This window comes from Sebastes umbrosus, chromosome 21, assembly GCF_015220745.1.
Source record: "Sebastes umbrosus isolate fSebUmb1 chromosome 21, fSebUmb1.pri, whole genome shotgun sequence".
Taxonomy (NCBI): domain Eukaryota; kingdom Metazoa; phylum Chordata; class Actinopteri; order Perciformes; family Sebastidae; genus Sebastes; species Sebastes umbrosus.
Genome location: NC_051289.1, coordinates 8046567 through 8069240, shown reverse-complemented (window position 1 = coordinate 8069240; position 22674 = coordinate 8046567). Strand labels below are relative to the sequence as shown.

The 22674-nt window shown below is 38.0% G+C and overlaps 2 protein-coding genes and 1 long non-coding RNA gene across 8 annotated transcripts in view; 1 reads left to right on the top strand and 2 right to left on the bottom strand.

The window, feature by feature from the left end:
• Positions 1 to 11878, bottom strand: part of myom1b (myomesin 1b) — a 38028-nt gene extending 26150 nt beyond the window's left edge. For 2 of the 4 annotated variants that reach the window (XM_037756196.1, XM_037756197.1), the window contains exons 1-9: positions 11092 to 11270; positions 8210 to 8344; positions 7914 to 8088; positions 6336 to 6493; positions 6072 to 6164; positions 4292 to 4380; positions 3868 to 3909; positions 1680 to 1841; positions 751 to 912 (exon numbers count right to left, since the gene is read on the bottom strand). In XM_037756196.1, coding sequence (XP_037612124.1) covers positions 751 to 912; positions 1680 to 1841; positions 3868 to 3909; positions 4292 to 4380; positions 6072 to 6164; positions 6336 to 6493; positions 7914 to 8088; positions 8210 to 8344; positions 11092 to 11255 — 1180 coding nt within the window. In that variant the 5' untranslated portion in view covers positions 11256 to 11270. Of the gene's footprint in view, positions 1 to 750; positions 913 to 1679; positions 1842 to 3867; positions 3910 to 4291; positions 4381 to 6071; positions 6165 to 6335; positions 6494 to 7913; positions 8089 to 8209; positions 8345 to 11091; positions 11271 to 11721 lie in introns of those variants that run through there. The other 2 variants (XM_037756198.1, XM_037756199.1) reach the window with 2 other exon arrangements.
• myl12.1 (myosin, light chain 12, genome duplicate 1) lies at positions 10324 to 22028 on the top strand. 3 transcript variants are annotated; one of them, XM_037756203.1, is made up of 4 exons: positions 10324 to 10334; positions 20471 to 20670; positions 20894 to 21055; positions 21466 to 22028. In XM_037756203.1, the coding sequence occupies exons 2-4, from the start codon at positions 20487 to 20489 to the stop codon at positions 21636 to 21638; spliced, it is 519 nt and encodes a 172-aa protein (XP_037612131.1). In that variant the 5' UTR covers positions 10324 to 10334; positions 20471 to 20486; the 3' UTR covers positions 21639 to 22028. The 3 variants fall into 3 exon arrangements, with proteins under 3 accessions (XP_037612131.1, XP_037612130.1, XP_037612128.1); XM_037756202.1 differs by lacking the exon at positions 10324 to 10334 and adding an exon at positions 18154 to 18248; XM_037756200.1 differs by lacking the exon at positions 10324 to 10334 and adding an exon at positions 18195 to 18252 and having other exon boundaries at positions 20473 to 20670.
• On the bottom strand, positions 19435 to 19775 carry LOC119480171. The gene is made up of 3 exons (XR_005204850.1): positions 19734 to 19775; positions 19670 to 19671; positions 19435 to 19581 (listed from the first exon to the last, which is right to left on the bottom strand). It is a non-coding gene; the product is annotated as an uncharacterized LOC119480171 (long non-coding RNA).
• Positions 22029 to 22674: the final 646 nt, after the last annotated feature.

Genomic DNA, 22674 nt, shown 5'->3' with positions numbered 1-22674 from the left:
GGGTCCACAGGGGCGTCTTTTGGATGCGAGGGATCGCTTCCCTTCCCAGCATTGGACACTTGATGGACGAACGCTTTTACTGGTGGGCTGCTGCTCCCAGCTTTCAAACCGGAACCAACACGGCGGCTCGTTTGGAAACTTTTTTTCTCTTATATTACTAAAATAGTTCACTGAAAAGTGTTTCTGAAAAATTTTAGGTGAGAAATAAGCCACGCAGTTGCTGTATCCGTCTTCATTTTACATCGGTTAGTTTAAAAGTTTTTCGGGAGTTTCCAGAGGCAGTGAGTCGCGCCGGACGCCCCTGATTTGAATAAAGCATCCTAGACCTCAACTTTATGCAAATGAGGAGCAACCAACGTGACAGTCCGTCACTGAAAATGCAATGCTACGCTACCACAATGCATTGCACGGCTGCTTATATAGACAATGAATGGGAAGCGTGGAAAGGACGGATCCCGTGGACATGTACCGTCAGACTTGGAGGCAACATTGGAGCAAGATTTGGACATGATATTTAGGAAAGTAACGGCTGATTTGGGGCATATTCATAGTGTTCCTAAATATATAGAGTACAAAACTATAACTAAAACCAAAACTATACAGTACACAACATAAAAACAAATCTCCCAAATGAGACATTATACATAAATCAGCAGCCATCTTTACACAAACTAGATTATAATCCATCATCTAGTGAGCAGTTTAGACTCATCTCACGTTTTAATGACACGTTAGGGAAGGTGTACCGACCTCTGACAAAGACGTAGGCTGAGTAGGTTTCATATCCAGACTTGGTGGTGACTCGCAGGGTGTAGAGCCCCTCGTCCTCTTTGTTGAGGTGTGTGAGCGTCAGCGTGGCTCGATCTCCACTCCAGGTCATGTCGTTCCATTTAGAAGGAGACAGCAGAACATCTGGGAGAAAAAAGATGGAGGGTGGCTGAATAACATGCAATACGAATATCATCCTTCTTCATAAAACCAATATATATCAAGCAAAAATAACAAAATAACTATACTCATTTTATACTTTTAGGTATGCAGGTATTCCAACCAAAATAATGCATAATGACGTATTCAGATCAGATAAATAATGAATTTGAAATCTAGTAGTGGAAAGCAACTAAGTACATTTACTTAAGTACTATTTTGAGGCACTTGAGTATTTCCATTTTCTGTGACGTACTTCTACTTCACTGGAATTCAGATGGAAATATTATACTTTTTACTCCACTACATTAATTTCTAAGTACCTTTAGTCGCCTTTAGCCTACCTTTAGTTACCTTTCAGATAAATAACACTATAATCAACGAATGAATTATGACGGATTATTATGGACAAAGATAAGACTTTATTGATCCACAGGGGGAATTCACAAGCGAACCCTGCATGCAGCGATGAACACATTAATGCATCAATATTTATAATCCAATAACATAATATAATAATTCTGTTTTGGGCCATTCTGCATATGAGTACTTTACTTTGGGTACTTTAAGTATATTTTGATGCTGATACTTTTCTACTTGAATGCAGGACTTTTACATTGTAGTATTGCTACTTTTACTAAATGATCTGAATACTTCTTCCACCACTGTTGACATCTCATCCCAGTGATATTTATACAGGCATCAGGTTTGGAGTTGCTTAATCTGCAAGAATCCCCAGTTTGAAGACTTACCGTCTCTGTACCACTGGATCTCTGGCTGGTAGCGGTGCAGGGCAGGGTAAATGATGACCGTACATCCCAGACTCATGGTCTCACCCTCTCTTCCAAATGACACACTGAAGTTATCAACAATGTGAGTCTTGAAGTTGATGCCATACTCGGACACTGGGCCATCTGCAGACAAAGCATGAGACAGCAGAGTCAGAGCTAGGACTGGCATTCATTATGCAAACTCTTTGCACACACATAACGAGTGGAAAAAGAATACTGTGTTCAAATCAAGTGGAAGAACAAAACACTGTGAAAGAGACAGAACATTATCACATCAACAATCATACCCACAGAAAAAACAATAATCTGATCAAAACTTTCCAGCCAGACAGAAGAAGGTGGAGAAGAGGACGTGTATCACATGTGTAAAAAATAAAGGACGACAAACAAATACAGACCAAAAGAGTGACTCTGAAACAAACAGTACAATGCTCAAAGAATAATTCGTAATCATCGTTATCATGCATTGAACAGTGAAGCACAACAGAGGCATGGTTGAAATGAAAAAACACTCAATATTCAGTGATTTCAGTTGGTGAATTAGTTGAAAATACAATTAGGATCTTTATTGTGTGATCATTTAAAAGATTTACAATATATGTAGGATTAAATAATGAGCTCTAAAATTAACATACTAAATAAATAAATTCTGCTTCTAAGGCTATATTAATTAATGGCAACACAATTTTCTCTCATTTAATGCAGATGCGTCTTCTCACAGCAGCACACTCCGTCTACCTAATGACAACCTGAAAAATCAGTAGATTTTTCCATTTGAAGTGCTTATGGAGAACACCGTGAACTCTAAATATCTACACAGACAAGAGGGGTCATGCATGGACACGTAGTCAGTGGAAACACCAAGTTCACCAAAACGTTTTCAAACCAGACTCCAGCGGCCCTGTTACCTTCAGTACTGGCCCCTGCATTGTCGCCGCAGCAACAAGGAAACAGAAAAGTTGTTAGTGCAGTAGCGCCCACCCGTCTTCACAGCCCCAAACCCACCACATCCCACCCATCCCTGCAGGTCAGAGCAGTTAGCCATAACCCAGCATAAGTCATGTTAATAATATTGAATTAATGCTAACATTAAAGCTGCATTATTTTTAACTTTAACACAAACCCACAGAGCATTATTACACACATTATTTTGCTTTGCGTAGCCTTTTAGCCTCTTTCAGCTCATTATTTTGGTTTTATAGCCAGAGTATTTGCTGTTCAGTCTCATTAACGTTTCGTCCAGCAGCAGATAGAGGGCAAATGTTTTCAGCAATAAAGCAGCTGTTCAGTACATGCACAGCACCAAACAGCAGATAGACAAAGTTAGCAACTAGCTCAGCTGGTGAAAAGAATCCAACATCTTGCAGCTAAATACATGAATATTTTTCTCAAGAGTTGGTGGAGACCAAAACTGAGCTATAATGAGAATGAATTAATGAATATTCAGGTGGCTAGAAATATAACTCCAAATGAATGCAAATGTTGCTCTGTGTCTGCTGGATGCATAAAAGCTGTTTCTCACCAAGTACGGATTATCGTCCAAAAAATTTGCATGGAAATTTATAAAAAATGATTTAGTGGGGTTTTATGAATGCTTCCAGACCCCTGCAGAAAATTCATGCGGGTGAAAAATATTTGGACGGACCTCAATTGCAGCGGATTTCCACCTGCAGAAATATGTTTGACCAATGAAATCCTTTGTTCCAACTGATCGCTGTCATTCTGCATAATGATTAGCCATGTGCTTCTGTTTGTTGCATGGTGAGTGTGTATTTTTGGGGCCTTGGAACAATGGCCGTTTGTTTTTGGGGTAACGGACTGTACAACAACTGGGCTTTTTCGGTCTAATGGGAAATTTTTCGGACTATTGGTGTTTCAGTATAACAATGGACAATCCCCTTCTCAACACCCAATAATGTACTACAAACACTACTACCTCAACAAACAAATAAAGGACAATATATGGCTTGAATGAGGCTATAGCCACAACAGCTAACGTTGGCATCAACTTAACAAGACGAAAATATGTCAAGGCCGTGTCTTTCAGCTTGTTCTTCTGCCCCCTGGTGGCCATAAATGAATGAACGCGGCTTTAATTCCACAATACAGTAAAAAATCAAAAACAAATACGCAATAAATTCACACTTACGTCTGGGTGATGGCAGGGACTCATCAATTTCACCTTTAAACCCTGTGGAAAATAGCAACAGTTGCTATTAATACATACAACACGCACACACAGTATTATACTGACGAGATGTCAAAATCATATGAGAAATCACATCCCTACAACTTAAATTATAGGTGGCACGTTTCACATAGTGGACCTCTAATTATTATGACACTTGCAACTTAAAGTACATTTGATTCCTACTTTTGAAACCCGTTGCATTTAATGAAAAGGTATTGTCAAGAAAACCTTTAAAACTATATTTGGAAACTTTACTCACTGATAGTAGGACTACTTTTTTGTGATTTAAAATAATTTTGTGACCACAACAAAACATTTTTGAAAGCTTGTTCATGTCGACAGCATTGGGCGTGTGATGGTTTTAGGACTTGGTGAAACCTACTTTTAACAACGACGGAGGCAAATGCAGACAGCTCTCCCTTGGAGTTCATGGCAGAGACGCGATACTGCGCCGTGTCATCAAAATCACATCTGAAAGAGGAGAGCATCAGGTGATCAATGTCCATGATATGCACATTCTCTCTCTAAAGGATTCATGTGTACAGTGCCCTTCCCCCTCCTCAACCTCAACCTCAGCCTCAGCCCTCTCAACCATGTAAATAACACCAAGTATGTGACCGCCGACCGTAAAGCGTTTCATGTCTCCTGGCCAGGAATACTCTGGCAATAAATAGACACCACTGGTGATGTCATGTGCACCAGGTGGTGTGGGTCGCTGTACATGAAAGTAACTACAGCTGACATATTCTGCTAAATCGTGATAAAGATAATCTCATATGTTCCTCCTTGTGAGTACTGGCTGCTTGTTGAAACGGTCGTAGCTATGTTTAGACGTGCTCTTTGTTATCTCTGGCAGCCTGGGAAACAGTGTGACTCTTCTCTGGCTCACAGTCTGTCTGTTTGGGCAAGTTAAGCAGGGACAAAGGCATATATCAACATCACCATGCCACACATAAAAACTGAAGCTTTGGTTCTTCCCACTGGGTCCAATCATGACTGAAAGATGAAGCCAATGAAAGTAAGGTGTCATATGAGTAGAAAAAAACTTTAATTATTTAAATAATGTATCACTTAAAGTTCCCATGAAATGACGATAGCGCTATTTGATTCTGCATATTACATGTTTCATGTAAAAACAGTAGGGATTTGTCGCAGATATTAATTGGCGTTTACAGAAGCCAATAATGCTGAATATGCACTTTGTCCCCCCGCCAAAAATTCAGATTGACAGATGAATCGGACAGGGATGAAATGGAGGAAGAAGATGACTATGAAGAAGTCGTTTTTGGAGTGACGCCATACATGGCGAGCCGAAATCCAACAAATAGGAAGCCGGCAGTTCTTCTGGTGAAGGAGAGACGCAGGCTCAACCCCATGATGGAGTTGATGCATCCCAATGGTAGGCTTGTGTCTAAATCATTATCTGTTCATGATTGGATGCAAAATTAGTCTACATCCCCAAGTCATCAACATTTTTCATCGTTTCCTGGAAATGACAAACTCTAAAATACCATTAAGAATACCTACAAAATGACATTTTTGTCATTGTTGGGCCAGTTATTGGCGTAGCCTACAGGTGACGACCAGCGCAATACATGTGATAAAACAACGTAAACATCTGTTTTAACTTCATGGGAACTTTAATTCACTCATTGTGTGTGTGTGTGTGTGTGTGTGTTGGTAATTTGGTAAAATCTTTCTCTTTTCTTTTCCTGTAAAACATAAATAAACTTTTGGTGACTGCACTTGAATTCGGGGACGGCTACAAAAATGTTAACTACCTACCCCAGACAGCTAAACTAAGTGCTAAAGATGGCAGACATCAGTAAACCCAAATTAAAAGTCAAAAGAACACAATGGCCATGCTTTTCTACAGTCTGTGGTCTGTTATCAAGGGGAATAATCTTAAACTTAAACTTAAACTCAAGTGAAAGGGCCTGAACTGCAATTTTTCTGGCTAAAGCCTGACAAAGAAAAGAGCTCATAACAAGCCAAGCTAACATAAGATAAAGAACTCTACACAAGCTAAGTTGTCTGCAAATTATAGGACTTTCCACAATGTTTCCTCTGGATTTACATTTACAACTATGGCACAAGATGTTTGAGTAGCTTTTTGAGAATAATGTATTTTGAGAACTGTGGACAGGAGAAGCTACACCTACCTGTTAATCTCCAGTGAGTGCATGCTGTATCTGCTGTCGAGTATATACTTGCCAGCATGGGCAAGAGGGTCAATTGGCACATTGTTTTTGTACCTTGTAGTGGGAGGCAGAAAACATGATAGAGGACAGACCAGAGGAAACAGAAAGAACTTGAAAAGGATGAAACAGAATCAGGAGGAAAATAATAAAGTCATGAAGTTCTGCAGGATGTTGAGGGGAAAGAAAGGACAGATTTGAGGTCATGTTACAGGTGATGTGACCTACCAGACGATCCTTGGATCAGGCCAGCCGCTGACAGTGCAATGCAGCCGCACACATTGCTTCTCCCACACGGTGTGGGAGCGCGGTTTAATCACAAACTCTGGAGGATGCATCAGGCTGTCTTCGTTCATACGCTTAAAGTGTTCCCCGTGTTCATGGATCTATAAACAGAACAGTCCTTAAGCATTAAATCAATCAGGACAATTGTACTTTTGCCAACCATAAACTTAATTTCACCAGGAATTCACAATGCATGAAGCAAAAACAAAGCTTTTACAAACACAAAATGAGCAAGATCCCAACATATATTTATTTGTTCCGCACATGCGAGATGTTTGCACTTTTAAACATGACACGTGCTATGGGTGTGTGCTGTTCATTATGTCCTATGAATAGCTAGGGGGAGTTGAGGCCTCATCTCTAGTTGTGCAACTCAACACATAATATGACAACACCATTGGGACACTGCTTCCCTGTGTCTCAAGAAACACGATCTCATGAGGAATTTGTCGCTTAGTAGTAAGTAACTCTGGCAGAGTGGAGACAGATAAATACAGTGAGGGGGTCACTCTGGCTTTTATGATGCTCGATGAATGGTCTGGTACTACTTCACTTAATCGCCGTGGGACATTAATAACTTCCTTGTGTAAGGAGTGGCAGTAACAACCACTGAGCCACAGCCACTTGATGCTCCTAAGCAGTACTGCTATTAATTATACTCAGTAATGTGACTATGCAGATGACATGACTGTGTTATGTAGCCTAATGTTAAGTTTAAATCACTGTGGTGTCACAAGTAAGAAAAGATACCATACGCGAGACACATTGCCGTTGTTGTTGTTGTTGGCACGTGTTTACAAAATAACCTGTTTCCATCGGTTTCCTCACTCCTTTTTACTATTTATATCCTCTAAGTGCAACAACAACTTTTCTCCGTGTTGCAAATGTAACACATACAGTAAGTTCCTATTGTTACAGGCGACCCGTCCTCCCTCAGGTTTCCCCACAACCCATGTCTCGCCCCCTCATGTAGCATGCTAGATATCGGGAATGTGTCTGCAAGTCATCAGCTCGCATCGGCGAGCCTCTTAGCTTGTGTCTTTGAGCAGCTGAAGAATAACCATGCAATTAGAACTAGCTATTACAAACATAGTAATTTTGAGCCCAACCATGATGATTTTCCTAAAACCGAACTAAGTGGTTTTGTTGCCTAAACCTAAGTACGTTTTTTTGTTTAATTCACAATGTTTAGCACGTGTCCACTGCGATCGAAAAGGGACGCATAGGGGTCTGACAAAGCGTCAGTATGTGACGAGATGGGATGAGAACGTGTTGCTGTGACGTCATGATGGGAAAATTGTCTACAGTGATGTCATGGGTATGAAAAAAAAATCAGTGATGTCATGAAGGATAATAGTTAGCTAATACACATCAGAACATACCCGGAGGTCTAAACTGGATACTGATATGTCACAATCATGTCACTGATGTAAAAATAATAAGCAGTTATCCATGTCGTTGTAAAAGTCGATGGCTTCCTGTACGGCTCAAAACAGCTACATGTAGAGTTCCCCCACTGACCCTTTTGTTCAGAGAGATGCGATTGGCCGACTCGCGCATGTTCTCCCTCCTGGTGGTCTGCTCTGACCTCTCCATCTCCAGGCCACTGGTGAACAAATCCCTGTTGGCCATGTATGAAGCAGTGTCCCTCACCCTTCCTTCCTCTGTATGCGAATATCCTGTAGCAAAGTCTTCACTAGGAGTTTGTAGAGCAGAGCCGGGGATGTGGGGAGTAAGGCATATCATTAAAACTGAAAAAAGATGTTGCACAACATTCTTGGGAGTTTCAGTTTTATATGGTGGGAAGAGTTCATTACCTGCCCCTGAAGATAGGCACTACATAGCCGATGATTTGGTTCTCTTTATCCACAGCCAAGTAAGTTGGCTTGGCTCTCTTGGGTAGGGGGCTCAGTCTGCTTGCCTCCAGCCCATAATGTGAAGACACGTTAAGTCTGGGACATATATGAATACCATCAGCCTGGCTCACAGCCAGATAGCTAATAACATAACATCAACATGTGGGGATGAACCTAAGATCAGGGTGGATGAGTTGTAGATGAAGGGTCAGTGGGAAGTGTAGTAATGTAGGTAGGTGGTTTAGTTTGGATTAATCTTACACCTCCACAATAATTACATTTTCACAGTCAACAAAGTTCATCTGATATGAAAGACAATATGAGCACCACTGATGTAATTATTCAATCACTAACAGACCCCAATCTAATTATCCCACTATATTTGCTTTCTTGAGGGAAGGGATGACAAATGGAGTAATAGGTAGGGCTGTCAAACGCGCTTAAACGCAAATTAATCGCACATTTTTTATCTGTTCAAAATGTACCTTAAAGGGAGATTTTTGAAATATTGAATACTCTTATCAACATGTGACTGGGCAAATATGCTTGCTTTATGCAAATGTATGTATATATTTATTATTGGAAATCAATTAACAACACAAAACAATGATAAATATTGTCCAGAAACTCTCTCAGGTACTGCATTTAGCAAAAACAAATATGCTCAAATCATAACCTAACAGGCAACAACAGCTGTCAGTATGTTAGTTTGTTGACTTGACTATAATTTTCCCCAAACTGCATGTGATTATCATAAAGTGGGCATGTCTGTAAAGGGGAGACTCGTGGGTACCCATAGAACCCATTTTCATTCACATATCTTGAGGTCAGAGGTTAAGGGACCCATTTGACAAAGGCCATGACAGTTTTTCCTCGCCAAAATTGAGCGTAACTTCGTAGCGTTATTTAGCCTCCTTCGCGACAAGCTAGTATGACATGGTTTTCTCAGGTTTTTTAGTTTTGTATGATGAAAGTAATAATTTAAAAATGGGCCCACTACAACCTCTGAAAGATCGATAGCGTTAATGCATTAAAGAAATAAGTGGTGATTTGGCGTTAGCGCGTTATTATCGCGTTAACGTTGACAGCCCTAGTATTACGAGAAAAAATATTTTAGATTTTATGTCAGACGCCACACAGTTTGTCTGTGGCAACACTATCTGCAGCACTCTGAGAGTTGGGGGGGTGGGAGCTCAGGGTATGAGATAACATGAACCTGATAAGGAGGCAGGGCAAGAAGGGTGACGGGGCAACTGCCCTGGTTTCTCTTTGCATCTATCTGGGTCTCTGTCCATTTAGCTCTGACCATTTACACCCGCTTGACTTTCCAGGATCAGTTCTGCCACAACTCCCATTAAAATGAGCTTCGGTTTCATTACTGAAATCCAGTAAAGGTTATTTAATATAACAAATCCAATGTCCATGTCTATATAAATGCAGCATTATCACAACCACACTGACTGTTAAATCATCATCACATCCTAATCCTCCTCTCCTCAGCACAGATTTGGTGACCGGTGGGCTGCCCAGCCTCATGAGCGTAATGGCAAAGATCAGATGGTGTTAGTAAACCTAAACCCTCTGACCTGTTCACACTCTCCAGGCCACTGTAATTAAAGATCTGCCAGGCACTGTAAAAGACAGGATCTTCATGAACTGAATTATTCCTGAGATAAAAAAGAAAAAGCAACCTTTCTAGTGACAAAGAATCCACATTATCACAGATGTGAATCAGCTATTAAACCAAACTACTTGACAGTGCCATCACTTTTATTTTTGTTTATTTTTTAAAACTAATTTCCTTGTAAAATTAGAGCTTCTTTATTAATGTATTACTCAAACATTTAACAATAGACACATACACTGACAAAAACTCATCTAAAGCACTGTATATTCTCTATTAGAAACACTGGAGAGTTGACCAATCCATTCAACAGGGGCTGCATAAATCTGGAAAACAAAACAACCACTAATTAACTAGAAGGGCACTCTGAGACCTCCGCCAAGGCCATTTCCATAAGAGAAAAATAATGCGTGTATCCAATCCCGTGATTCAGATCCGCTTTAAAATGTAATGTGCTCTTCCGTGGCCTAAGCTACACCATTCCACCAAATTTTATGAAAATTGGGCTGGTCGTTTTTCCGTAATCCTGCTGACAAACAGACAAACAAACCAATAAACCTAACCGAAAACCAACAACAACTCTCCTTATGTCTATCAGAAATAACCGGAAGCCAATAACTTTCCAAAACATAATAAATATAAATGCTATCAGATTTTAAAGATAGACACACAGTCACTTGTTACTTTCCCTCCAGCATGGTATGCACAGGTCAAGAATCTATTTCAGTCTATGCCATATACTATAACTCAGCCATTATATAACAGTGCATTTCCTTACAGCTTATCTAACAAAGGGGTGTTCTCTGAACGGAGCAAAACACTAGATGAAAACTCCAAAAACATACTTCTAATAATCATTTTTTAGGAATAGGTGTGTTATAGGTAAGAGTTTGTCAGCATGCAGAAAAGCAAACAGGGCATCTCTTACATGCAAAGAGCTTCATGCAGGAGTCAGATGTGTTTTTAACCAGTTTAAAGACCAAAGATCCTCATGTGTGTGTGATCAAAGAGGACTCAGAGGAGGGAAGGATGGTTACTTTGGTGTCAATATGGCAGAAAGCAGGAAAGATGATCCCAAGGTGGTGACAGGGAAGTGATCCAACAAGGGGTGATGGAGGTGAACTTGATCAGTTGGGTTGGATGATGGTGTTAAAGGGAGCTTTCCTGTGACAAAGAAGTAGATTGATGAAGGTGTGATCCTCTTCCTCCTCCTCCTTACCCCCTACTCCTGCTGGTGGCGGTGGCAGCGGAGGAGGTGCTGCTGCCAGCAGTATATCTGCTGCTGGTCTGGTACTGGCTCAGTTTAGACCTCGTCTCCCTGCTACGGTAGTCACGGTCATAGTGGCGATGGTGCTTCTGGTAGAATGGTATAGATCCAGACATGCTGCAGGCCGCTCCCGGTACGAGCCCACAAGTTTCTGAGTTTCCTGCTGCCTATCTGTCTGTCTGTGCGGTTAGTTAGTGTTCAAGAGCAGGTTGATTGACTGTTATGATATACTGTAGGTTCATCATGACTTTGAAACCAATAATTGGCTGCGTTAACAAGCTTGCCACGCTTTCATTTACCTCAACATGTTCTTTATAGTTGAACATGGATAGTTAATCTAGCTCTCAAGATGGAAAAAAATCAGCTGTGATGCCAATATATTAAACATTTTCAAGCCAAAATCTGCACAATACTTTCTTAATGAAAAAAGAAAATTACAGGGAAAAGACTTTTAACCATCATGAAATTGCAAATTCAAGACACAATATAAGATCCAGGCACTTTCTCAGCATGCTTTGACATAATGCAACAACTACAACCCGGCTTATCACATCTTATCCCTGCACAACTGCTGCCACTTACCCTGGACAAAATGCCTTAAACTCCAAGCTTTAAAGGAAAAGATGATCCAACTCCACACTTAAAGCTCGATATCCCAGCAAACCTACAGGTAGGTGCATACAGGGCTGCAGTTTCTACACAACCAAAATAATATTGGCCCTTGCCAGAGTGTCCCAGCAGCAGTCGCAGCCTTTTATGGTGAGGGTGGAGATAAATATAGCTGAGAGCAGAGTGTGGGGGGCCAGTCAGCTCCCGTAGGGCGACACATTTATGGGTGCAGGTCTCTGCCGATGAGCGTTACTGCCTGATATGCAGGTAAACACAGGATTACTTTGGGATTTTTTTTACTATATTCTTTAATTTTTTTATACTATTTTTGCCTCATTTATCCAGCTTATTACCTACTGTATTAATTAGTGAATGTACATATTTTTCAAGTATTTTTATACTTTTGCTTGTTTGTTTGTTATTTTCTTATATTCTACAGAAGTAAGTTGACTAGTTATGAATATGACAAAACCTACATACTTTATCGCAATAAATCACACATTTTCTATCTGTTCAAAATGTACCTCAAAGGGAGATTTGTCAAGTATTTAATACTCTTATCAACATAGGAGTAGACAAATATGCTTGCTTTATGCAAATGTATGTATATATTTATTATTGGAAATCAATTAACAACACAAAACAATGACAAATATTATCCAGAAACCCTCACAGGTACTACATATAGCATAAACAATATGCTCAAATCATAACATGGCAAACTCAACAGCTGTCAGTGTGTCAGTGTGCTGACCTGACTGTGACTTGCCCTAAACTACATGTGATTATCATAAAGTGGGCATGTCTGTAAAGGGGAGACTCGTGGGTACCCAAAGAATCCGTTTTCATTCACATATCTGGAGGTCAGAGGTCAAGGGACCCCTTTGAAAATGGCCATGACATTTTTCCTCACTAAAATTTAGAGTAAGTTTGGAGCGTTACTTAGCCTCCTTATTAATGTGTTAAAGAAATTAGTGATGTTAAAGCGAATTTGTGTTAAAGTGATATTATTGCATTAAATTTGACAGCCCTAATTTATATACTGTATATATATATATATATAGTACATCATCCCTGGTTAATCTCTCCAGCCGCTTTTGTCTTGACTATTTACCGCAGCACTCTCAGCTGTGACTGTTTCTAACTTTAGCTACTGTATGTTATTGTTACTTGCTTCACATGCAACAAATGCCAGTTACTGTCTCTTTGTCACTCTCTCTATCGTCTCACTCTCGTCTGTTGAAGTACACAAATGTCCCCTCTGCTCATAAACAGCTACTAAAAGAAAAATTCTTGATGTCAGTATGACTCATAAACATGAATTTACAAAAGTTATCCTGTTTAAATTACGTTTGTTAGAGGCCATTTGGCGGGCAGATTTAACTTGGTGACCACAGATCAGGGGTCAGCAACCTTTACTATCAAAAGAGCCATTTTAGGCAAATAAAAAACAAAGAATCTGTCTGGAGCCGCAAAACATTTGAGCATTGTGATGAAGGTAACACAGTTTATAGTCTAAGTATATAGTATATAAGTCTAATGCAGTGAGGGCCAAAGTGTAAATGTACTACGCAGTATTAGGGCCACATTGAGGGAAAAAACATCTGAGATTTCCAGAATAAAGTCTTAATATTACGAGAAAAAAGTCGTAACATTACGAGAATAAAATAATAACTTTCCGAGAAAAAAAATGTCGTAATATTCCGAAAATAAAGTTATAACTTTATGAGAAAAAAAGTTGTAATATTACAAGAATAAAGTCATAACTTAATGAGAAAAAAAGTCGTAATATTACAAGAATAAAGTCATAACTTTACGAGAAAAAAAGAAAATAACTCCGTCGTACCATAGACCTACAACAATGATAAATAAAAATGAAAATGTAAACAAAAAACAGTTATTCATTTCCATTTTTATAAATCCACAGGGAGACGCTGGAGAGGAGCTAAAGAGGCAGGTTGCAGACCCCTGCCACAGATGTTCTGGGAATTGACTGCAACACAAATACCTAGTAAGTTTCCAAAGCAAACATATCATGTCAGTGAACACCTCTGAGACCTTTGTTGTTGGACACTCATCCTTTTTGGCCCTCACCCACCACTGTTCCACATGACACAGCAGTCAGCACGGCAGCATACCTAAAATGTTATGGCAGCAATCTGAAGTGTAAACCCATAAACACTGAGGACAACAATACAATACAGTAAGCAAAGTCATACCAGTAAATGCTCTCTAATGAATATGGGGGATGTATTCTACAAGTGTAATATAATATGTCACAAGCCACTAAATCATTTGTCAGCATGACGACTGCTTTGAACTGCTGTTATTAATTAAGAGGCGAGACAGTTAACTAATCATCACCTTGTTATAATCAGTGGCTGGAGTGTCCAGTTGACTACTAAGCATTTAGTGCTGTAATTCAAGTGCATTTAAATGATATTTTACTTAAAGGAACAGTTCGACATTTTGGGAATTACATTAATCACTTTCTTGTGGAAAGTTAGATGAGAAAATTTATACCACTCTTGTATTTTAGAGTGGTATCAATTTTCTCATCTAACTCTTGGCAAGAAAGGCAAATGTGTTTCCGTTATCTGGGACAATATCTTCTTCTATTATACAGATGATAGTATTTTTACTCCGTTATTTTTTTTGCATAATTGAGCATTAAAGGTACTGATTGTAACTTCTTACACGTATAAATCAATCCTGGTCGGTGTCCCATGCGCACTCGCGTGTGGTTACGCTGTTCAGACTCAGACTCCAACACAAACTACACGGAAGCACCAAAACCGCAAAGTTATGTCTAGTGAAGCCCGTCTTGCAAAACAGTGTTGGCCGCGGTCGGAGGATGCGGGGAGACCGTAGCTTTGGTCTGCAGGGCCGGAGTCTCTGCTGTACTCTGCTCCTCTCCCTGCTTGCCTTCACTCAGCTCGCTCCACCTCACGTGCATGCGCGCACACTACACACTGCAGAAGAGTTAGTTTAGCTCTGAGAATATCTAGTGAATGTACAGTGGACGTTTCTGCAGAAATAAATGCTGCAGCTCCTCAAGACCAACAGAGGTTTTCCGTGTCTTGTGAAGTGACGGTGCTCCGCAGCGAGAAACATTATCGTCTCCGACCAAAACTCCGGAGTCTCTCCTGTTCTCCTGTTCCCTCCGACTGCGGTCGGGAGGCTGAAGCAGGAAAAGCCAACACTAGGATCAGCAGTGATTCATGGAGAGACCTCCGTCTGGTCAGTTAACATTACTGCCAAGCAGGTGAATATGAGTGATATTGTGGTTTTAGCTGACGTGTGTCGCCTCACTGTTTTAGGTGATGCTCGTTCATGTCTATGTAGAGCGAGCACAAGCGCGACCCCGACGCTGACTTTCGTTGACTTAACGGCCACAATGCTGTTAACAAGCATTTCTGATTCTTTCAAACAGTCCCTTTAATATTGTTATTATTCCTATTTCTATTATTATTATTAGCAGTTGTGCCATTATTGTTGTTGCTGTGCATCTTTGTCTCTCTCTTTCTCTCAACCCCACTGGCCGTCCACCCAGAGCCTGGTTCTGCCCAAAGTTTCTACCCGTTAAAAGGTGAATGCTTGCTCATGGTGGGTTTTCATGATGGGTCTCTAAAGTATAGAGTATGGTCTAGACCTGCTGTATATGAAACACGTCTCTAGGTAACTTCTGTTATGATTTAAAACTATATAAAAATAAATTGAATTCAATACAATCACCCTGCAACTGTAAAACCTATAATGTTCAGTTTTGTTGACACTTCATTCATTCTGAGGCCATAGAGCAGCTGGTGATGACGTTGTATTAAACGGTATTATATTAAAAAAGGTGTTTCTAATATTTTGTTCATTCCCTGCTTGTTGTCCAAGTGAATATGTTTGTAATGACATTCATGTTAGCACCATGTCACTGGGTTCAGCTGTCCAGGAAATTCCAACTGTATGGACGTCTCATGGGATCTATTAGTGGTATTTTTATGCTCTTTTTAGTATGGCTCCCACACAGTGGAGCCACATGGATGTTTAAGATAACAGTTCTAGACATGAACAACTTAAATGAGCTCTCACACCGGATAAGGTAACATGTTGAGACAAACTATTAATGACCTCAAGAAACTGTCTATAAATTCACTGAGAAAAGGTAAGATTTTATGTGAAGCTAGCACACTCTAGTGGTTTAAGCTGACACTAAACCTACAATGCAAGCTCAAACTTAGTTATTTAGTGTAAATTTGACTCAGCAGGACTTTCATGAATAAATAGAGATAGAGATCAACTGGAAAAGTTTGAAATCAAATTAATAAGACTCATAAATGAAATATTTAATGTCTAGATGTTCCAAATTGATAGACATCCACGAGTAATCCCTTCCCAGTGATAAAAATGTATTTTTCTGTGCTGTCTGCGGCACTTTGAGTTAAATTATAGCTTATCTGTGTGTCCTTTACTAATACAACATAATAATAACCACTGTGTTTAGTTTGTTTCATTTCAGGGACACAGTCTGCAAATATACGACTAAAAGTCTTACATACATTACATCGGTTGCACTTTATTTAAATGTAACAATGCCTACATGTATTGACCCTGTCAAATGAATAAATAAATAAATAAATAAATAAATAAATAAATAATTATGAAAGACCAGACAACCATCAGTGAGATCTGTAGTTTATTTATTTGTTACATGTAGGCATTGTTACACTTAATTAAAGTGCAACCGATGCAATGTATATAGGACATCTAGCCATAGCTAATTTGCAGACCTTGTCCCTGGTTTGGCTTTTAAGATTTTTTTTTTAAAATGCACAATACAATGATCATACATAAAATCACATATTACAACATTTTAAGTTATTTAAATGTATTTTTTTAATCATTCAACTGCCATTGTAACTATCATTAACGAGGATTTTTTTAGGACTATACAGCTCTAGACTGGTGGCTTGTCTGGTTACAACATACAGTATAACTATGAGTGACTCATGGCACATGTTCAACCATTTTATTATCAACTTTGAAAGTGATATGACAACTGGACAAAGAAAAGACAGCGTGGCGTGTTTAACCTGTGAGTCAACAGTTGAGCATCCTGCAGCACTAAGCCTCCCTATAGGCCTGTAGCCATGACCGGTGGTACCAACTGTTGTCTGACCAACGCTGGCAGTCATATATCTATTATTATCCATTCTATCAACATTTTTCCCTTTATTGTTTTGGTCTACGTATGTGAACTTAAATTTATTTTTTATTTTCTTTCACTTTACTTAATCAGGTTAATATCTCATTGAGGTTAAAATGTGTTTTTACAAGAGAAAACTAGTCGGAAAAGCAGCATGCAAATATTTTTATAGCAATACAAACAACATAAACAGGCAACTACCACAATGCTACAAAAGAGCATAAATAGCACCCAGCTGTGATACATATAATCATGAAAATATTTGAGTCAGATCAACACTATCAACTCAATGGGGAATATTTAAGTGACAACTATTATTCAAGTTTTCAAGATTCAAGATTCAAGATGTTTATTGTCACGCCAGTTATACATGTACAATCATGTGAAATGCTTTTTGCTGGGAAGCTCCATTCAAAATAATAAGTTATATTACAATTATAATATAATAATATAATAATATATATTATATTATATATTATGTATATTATATTAATATGTATTATTATATTAATATATATATATATTAATATATATTAATATAATATATATAATATATAATATTAATATATATTAATATAATATATAATATATTATTTAATATATCATTATATATTATGTATATTATATTAATATATACTACTATATTAATATATATATATTATACATATATTAATATAATATTCATAATATAATATACATAATATAATATATAATAATAATAATAATAATAATATACATGATATATATAATATATAATTATATGCATCTGATTGACATAATTTATCCATAACCAAAAAAAAATAAATAACAATAATAATCCTGATATGTTTGCTTTATTGATAATAACGCCCATTTTATTAATTAATTAATTAATTAATTTATTTATTTATCTATTCAAGATCTCTTTCTTTGCCTAATTGCACAAAGGACGACGATGTGTCTTTCTTCCCTTAAAAGGGCATATCTAGGAATGTCAACGCAGGCAAAGGGAGTGTTTGTGGAAGTTACATTTACTCCACCCGGGGGTATAAAGGCACATTATTAAATATTCTATCTCTAATAATCAAACATTAGGATTTATTTTCAAATTAAAATTCAGTAAGATGTACTTCAATAAAATATTCAAACCGAAAAAACTAATAAATTGTTTTTAAATTGAGTAATTATAATGTTATACTTGATACGCCACACCTATTTTCCTCAGTTGGTTTGTTCTGCATGGAAGGCAACATCAGGAAGTGAAGGGCGGTGGTTGAGAGAAGAGCAGCATCGAGCTAACACACAACTATCTGCTTGTTGTCAGGTAAAACTGTCTGTTTTGACTTTATATTACTATACAACACAGTTAACTACATTATGAATGCTTTGTTATCAGGATAAGACACAGCTGGTGGTAATGTTAAAGTCATAGTAAAGTAAACGTGTCATTTCTGCGTGTTTGATTGCATTGAAAACACTGTTAGCTTCGTTGCTAATAGCTAAACATGTCGCTGATTAATGAGTGGTGTAGACTTGTAAAGCAAGTTGTGAGCTTAATAACATCAAACATATAACGTTACCTGTATGTGGGTAACTTCTCTGGCTGCTTGGTGTTTGTAGTGAGCTAACAGCTGTGTGCATACTTGTTTAATGGAGCTCAAGCTAGGCCGCAGACTGAGTACGTACTTAATAAAGCGAGAAAAAAGTCGTAATATTATTAAAATAAAGTCAGAAGTTTACGAGAAAAAGTCATGATATAATGAGAAAAAAAGTTGTAATATTATGAAAAAAAAGTTGTAATATTATTAGAAAAAATGTCGTAATATTACGAGAATAAAGTCATAATATTATGACTTTATTCTCATAAAATTACGAGAATAAAGTCATAATATTATGAGAATAAAGTCCTAGGTTTAAGAGAAAAAAGTTGTAGTATTGTGAGAATAAAGTCATAATATTTTAAAGAAAGTAATTTTATTCGTTATTTTCTTTTTTCCTCGTAAAGTTATGACTTTATTCTCGTAATAATGCACCAGGAGGAGTTGTGTTAAAGTCCTAAAACAAATTAACATGACTGGTTTTGTTTGAAGTTAACTATTGATTTTTACGTTGCGGTTTGCACAGCACAATAATAATAATAATAAATTGGACTTATATAGCGCCTTTCAGAAACCCAAGTACGCTTTACAAAATCATACTAATAAATAACACAGAGGAGAAACTATAGCTAAGTAATTAAAAGAGTGATGTGTAGGAAGAGTCAGCTGAGATCATAACAAACAAACAAACAAACATACAAACAAACAAAAGTAAATGTCACTAAAATGCAAGAAAAAAATTGTGAACACGTCTGTCAATATTTTGATGGCAATTTAAACCTGATAATTTGTGTTTTGAAGCTATAAATACATGTATATATATATTTTTTTACTGCTAAAAGGACAGTTGTATCATGTTGTCAGCATCTCCTGTTAGAATTTGCTGCTTTTATTTTCATTGTAAATTGCATGTTTTTTTTTTGCTGTAGTAACAAAGGAAGCAGCTTATGATGGACAGTTTATACATTGAATGATTAAGCATTAAAGTAATCGACACATACTATACTATAACTTTCTTTATGATTTTCAACATACTAAACTGACTTTTTTTTCGGCATACTACACTATGACTTTTTTGACAAACTGCTATAACTTTTATTTGACATACTATACTATTATTTGTTTTTTCTACATACCACACTGTGACTTCTTTTTTTTTTCGATATACTATGACTTTTTTCGACATACTATGACTTTTTTTTACGATATACTTAACTGACATTTTTTTGACATACTATACTATGACTTTTTTTTCGACGTTTCATTTCATAATTATAACAGTAGATAGTTGCAACCTTAACTCAGACCATTAAAAATTGTATCATTGAATGTTGATTGAGCCTTTATAAATACCAGTCTCCTGGATAATATCTAGCTATGTCACCATATTGATTAAGTGTCTCAACACAAAGCAAAGCTCTACACAGCTCCAAGCTGGTTGAGACCATTTCCCATCAACACTCACTGGCAAAAACATTAGCATCTGTCAACATCAAAATGGGAATGTAGGACAGTTTAAGTCTTCATTCAAGACATTACCAGATAAGGGCATCTGTCCTCACATCACTAATTCTCCTGCCCTTAGTAAAGGCGGTGAGCTGATCAACCTAGAAAGATGGGGAACATTTCCATTTATAGCTCAGAGAGGACACCACGCTGGGGAATCGCTGCCAGAGAATTAAAATGCCACCGAGTAGTAGGCACGAATGACAAAATCTTATTTTGAGTAACGGCGTAATCATGTTACCTTTGATCAGATTGTCTCCCTGTGTGTCATCTTTTGTCAGTCTTATCAGTTTTATCTATATATTGTCTTTTTTTCTCCCTCCCTACTGATGTTGTCTATTTACACTGACCTTTAATAATGCTTGTCTTCCTTAAGGAGTGAGCTGTCATAATGCCTGGCTACAGGTTGTATAATCTAACATGTATATATTTATTTCCACAGGTAAAAAACAGTCAAAATGTCTAGCAAAAGAGCAAAGGGAAAGACCACGAAGAAGCGCCCTCAGCGCGCCACTTCCAATGTCTTCGCCATGTTTGACCAGTCTCAGATCCAGGAGTTCAAGGAGGCCTTCAACATGATCGACCAGAACCGTGATGGGTTTGTGGACAAAGAGGACCTTCACGACATGCTGGCCTCACTGGGTGAGTAGGAGAGTTGGATTTTACCTCAGGGTGAGCTCAACCAACATGTCTGTAAGCAGTTTTGCACTTCATATGGGTGTGTACCTACACTGTTTGCTGTTTGAAAACTAGTTCTGCAAGCAAACATATTTTAATCAGTTGCTATTGTCACTTGTACTTGAACCACTTCTGTAGTTGAAGCTCTATAGACTAAGTGCACCACACTGGTGTCTTTTTTTTATAGGGAAAAATCCAACGGATGAGTACCTGGAGGCCATGATGATGGAAGCTCCTGGACCCATTAATTTCACCATGTTTCTCACCATGTTTGGGGAGAAGCTCAATGGCACAGACCCTGAGGATGTGATCAGAAATGCATTTGCTTGCTTCGATGAGGAAGGAACAGGTACATTCTGACAGTTGTAATTTCTTTCCTTTTGATAGACAGAAAAGTTTTCTATTTTGCCGTATTAAAATACCATTTTCCTCTCAGCTGTGAAGCTCTTGCGGATACAAAGATTACTTAAATTTTAAAGAGGAAAGTGCCTTTAAAGGAGCCTTAAAATAAGATCATTTTATATTGTTTTTTTGTTCAAATACTTTCCATAACCTTTTATTTTAAGCACTTTGAATTGCAGCTGTGTTTGAAAGGTGTTTAAATATACAATCCAGCTTTGTTAAGACAAATAGTTTCTCAAAGATGGTACTGTTATCATTGCAAGCAAAAGGAAATTCTTCAGGAGATGATTCTGATGTTGATTCAGGCTTTCTTAGGTGTCTTAGCCTTCTTATCTAATTTAACTATTTTCCCCTCAGGTTTCATCCAGGAAGATTACCTCAGAGAGTTGCTCACAACAATGGGTGACCGGTTTACAGATGAGGAGGTGGACGAGCTCTTCAGAGAGGCCCCCATCGACAAGAAAAGCAACTTCAACTACGTGGAGTTCACACGCATCCTAAAGCACGGTGCCAAGGATAAGGACGATTAAAGAGCCATACCAGCAACATTCTTTCCACTCTTCTCTTCCGTCAGCTAGATCACCGTGCTGCATGTCTCAACTCTCCAGTATAAACCACATTTTAAACAAACCAAAGCAATAACTATCCACTCTTCTTTGTTGTGAACTTCCAGTATTGCCAAATATACACATCTCTAATGAGAAGAAAAAATTCTAATAGTTTGTAAAGTGTTTTTTTCCTGTCATGTAAAGATATGAAGTGGCAGCACGTCGGAAGCTCAAAGGGATAAGTCTTTGCAATCCATGTGATCAGGTTTAGCTGAATTTTTACATTTTATAATATAAACTTTTTAAATAAAGCTGTCTATCAACTTGTATTTGGCTGACTGTTTCCCTTCCATAAATGACAACTGAAATAAGTGCATTATTCTGTCTTTATTTTTCCTGCGGCATAACTAAAATGCTTATGCGCCAATTTTCCTTCCTCCGGTGCTTGTCATGTCCATACAAGTCAACTCTCCCTCCTCACTGAATTCATTCAACGTGTGCCGACAAGCTGAATTCTTTCTGTAAAAGGGCAAATGAACACGACCCATACTAAAAACTAAGGTAAACTCTTGTGGCACAATTCAATATAACTCCATAAAGACAAACTTCCCAAATACCATGATCACATGCATATAATGGTGACCCATTTCTGTCAAAGGGAGTGGATTTATATGATTAAAAACCTTTATTTAATAGACAATTGAGGACTCTGAGCTATCCAGACAACCATGATACGGTTAGTCCCACCATTTGATTGTTTCAGATTACGGTTGATTTTGCAGCAGAAGCTACATGGGGACACAATTTAAACTGCTAATGCCGAAAATTATATCCGTTATTGAAAAGGATGTCTCAACTTTTGAAGGTACTTCCAAGTCCGGAGGAGGTTTTAAAGTCAAGATGAGATTACACCCCCACCTATTTAACAATATATGAAAAATTTGGAATGTACCAATACTACTTTTTTTTTGTACAAGACCTTACATTTGGGTACTTGCCAATACAGAGTACAAATATG

Coding starts and splice junctions, on each gene's coding strand:
- myl12.1 (XM_037756203.1), top strand. CDS start 20,487: ATGTCTAGCAAAAGAGCAAAGGGAAAGACCACGAAGAAGCGCCCTCAG. Junction 20,671..20,893: donor CGACATGCTGGCCTCACTGG/GTGAGTAGGAGA, acceptor TTTTTTTTATAG/GGAAAAATCCAACGGATGAG. Junction 21,056..21,465: donor CTTCGATGAGGAAGGAACAG/GTACATTCTGAC, acceptor TTTTCCCCTCAG/GTTTCATCCAGGAAGATTAC.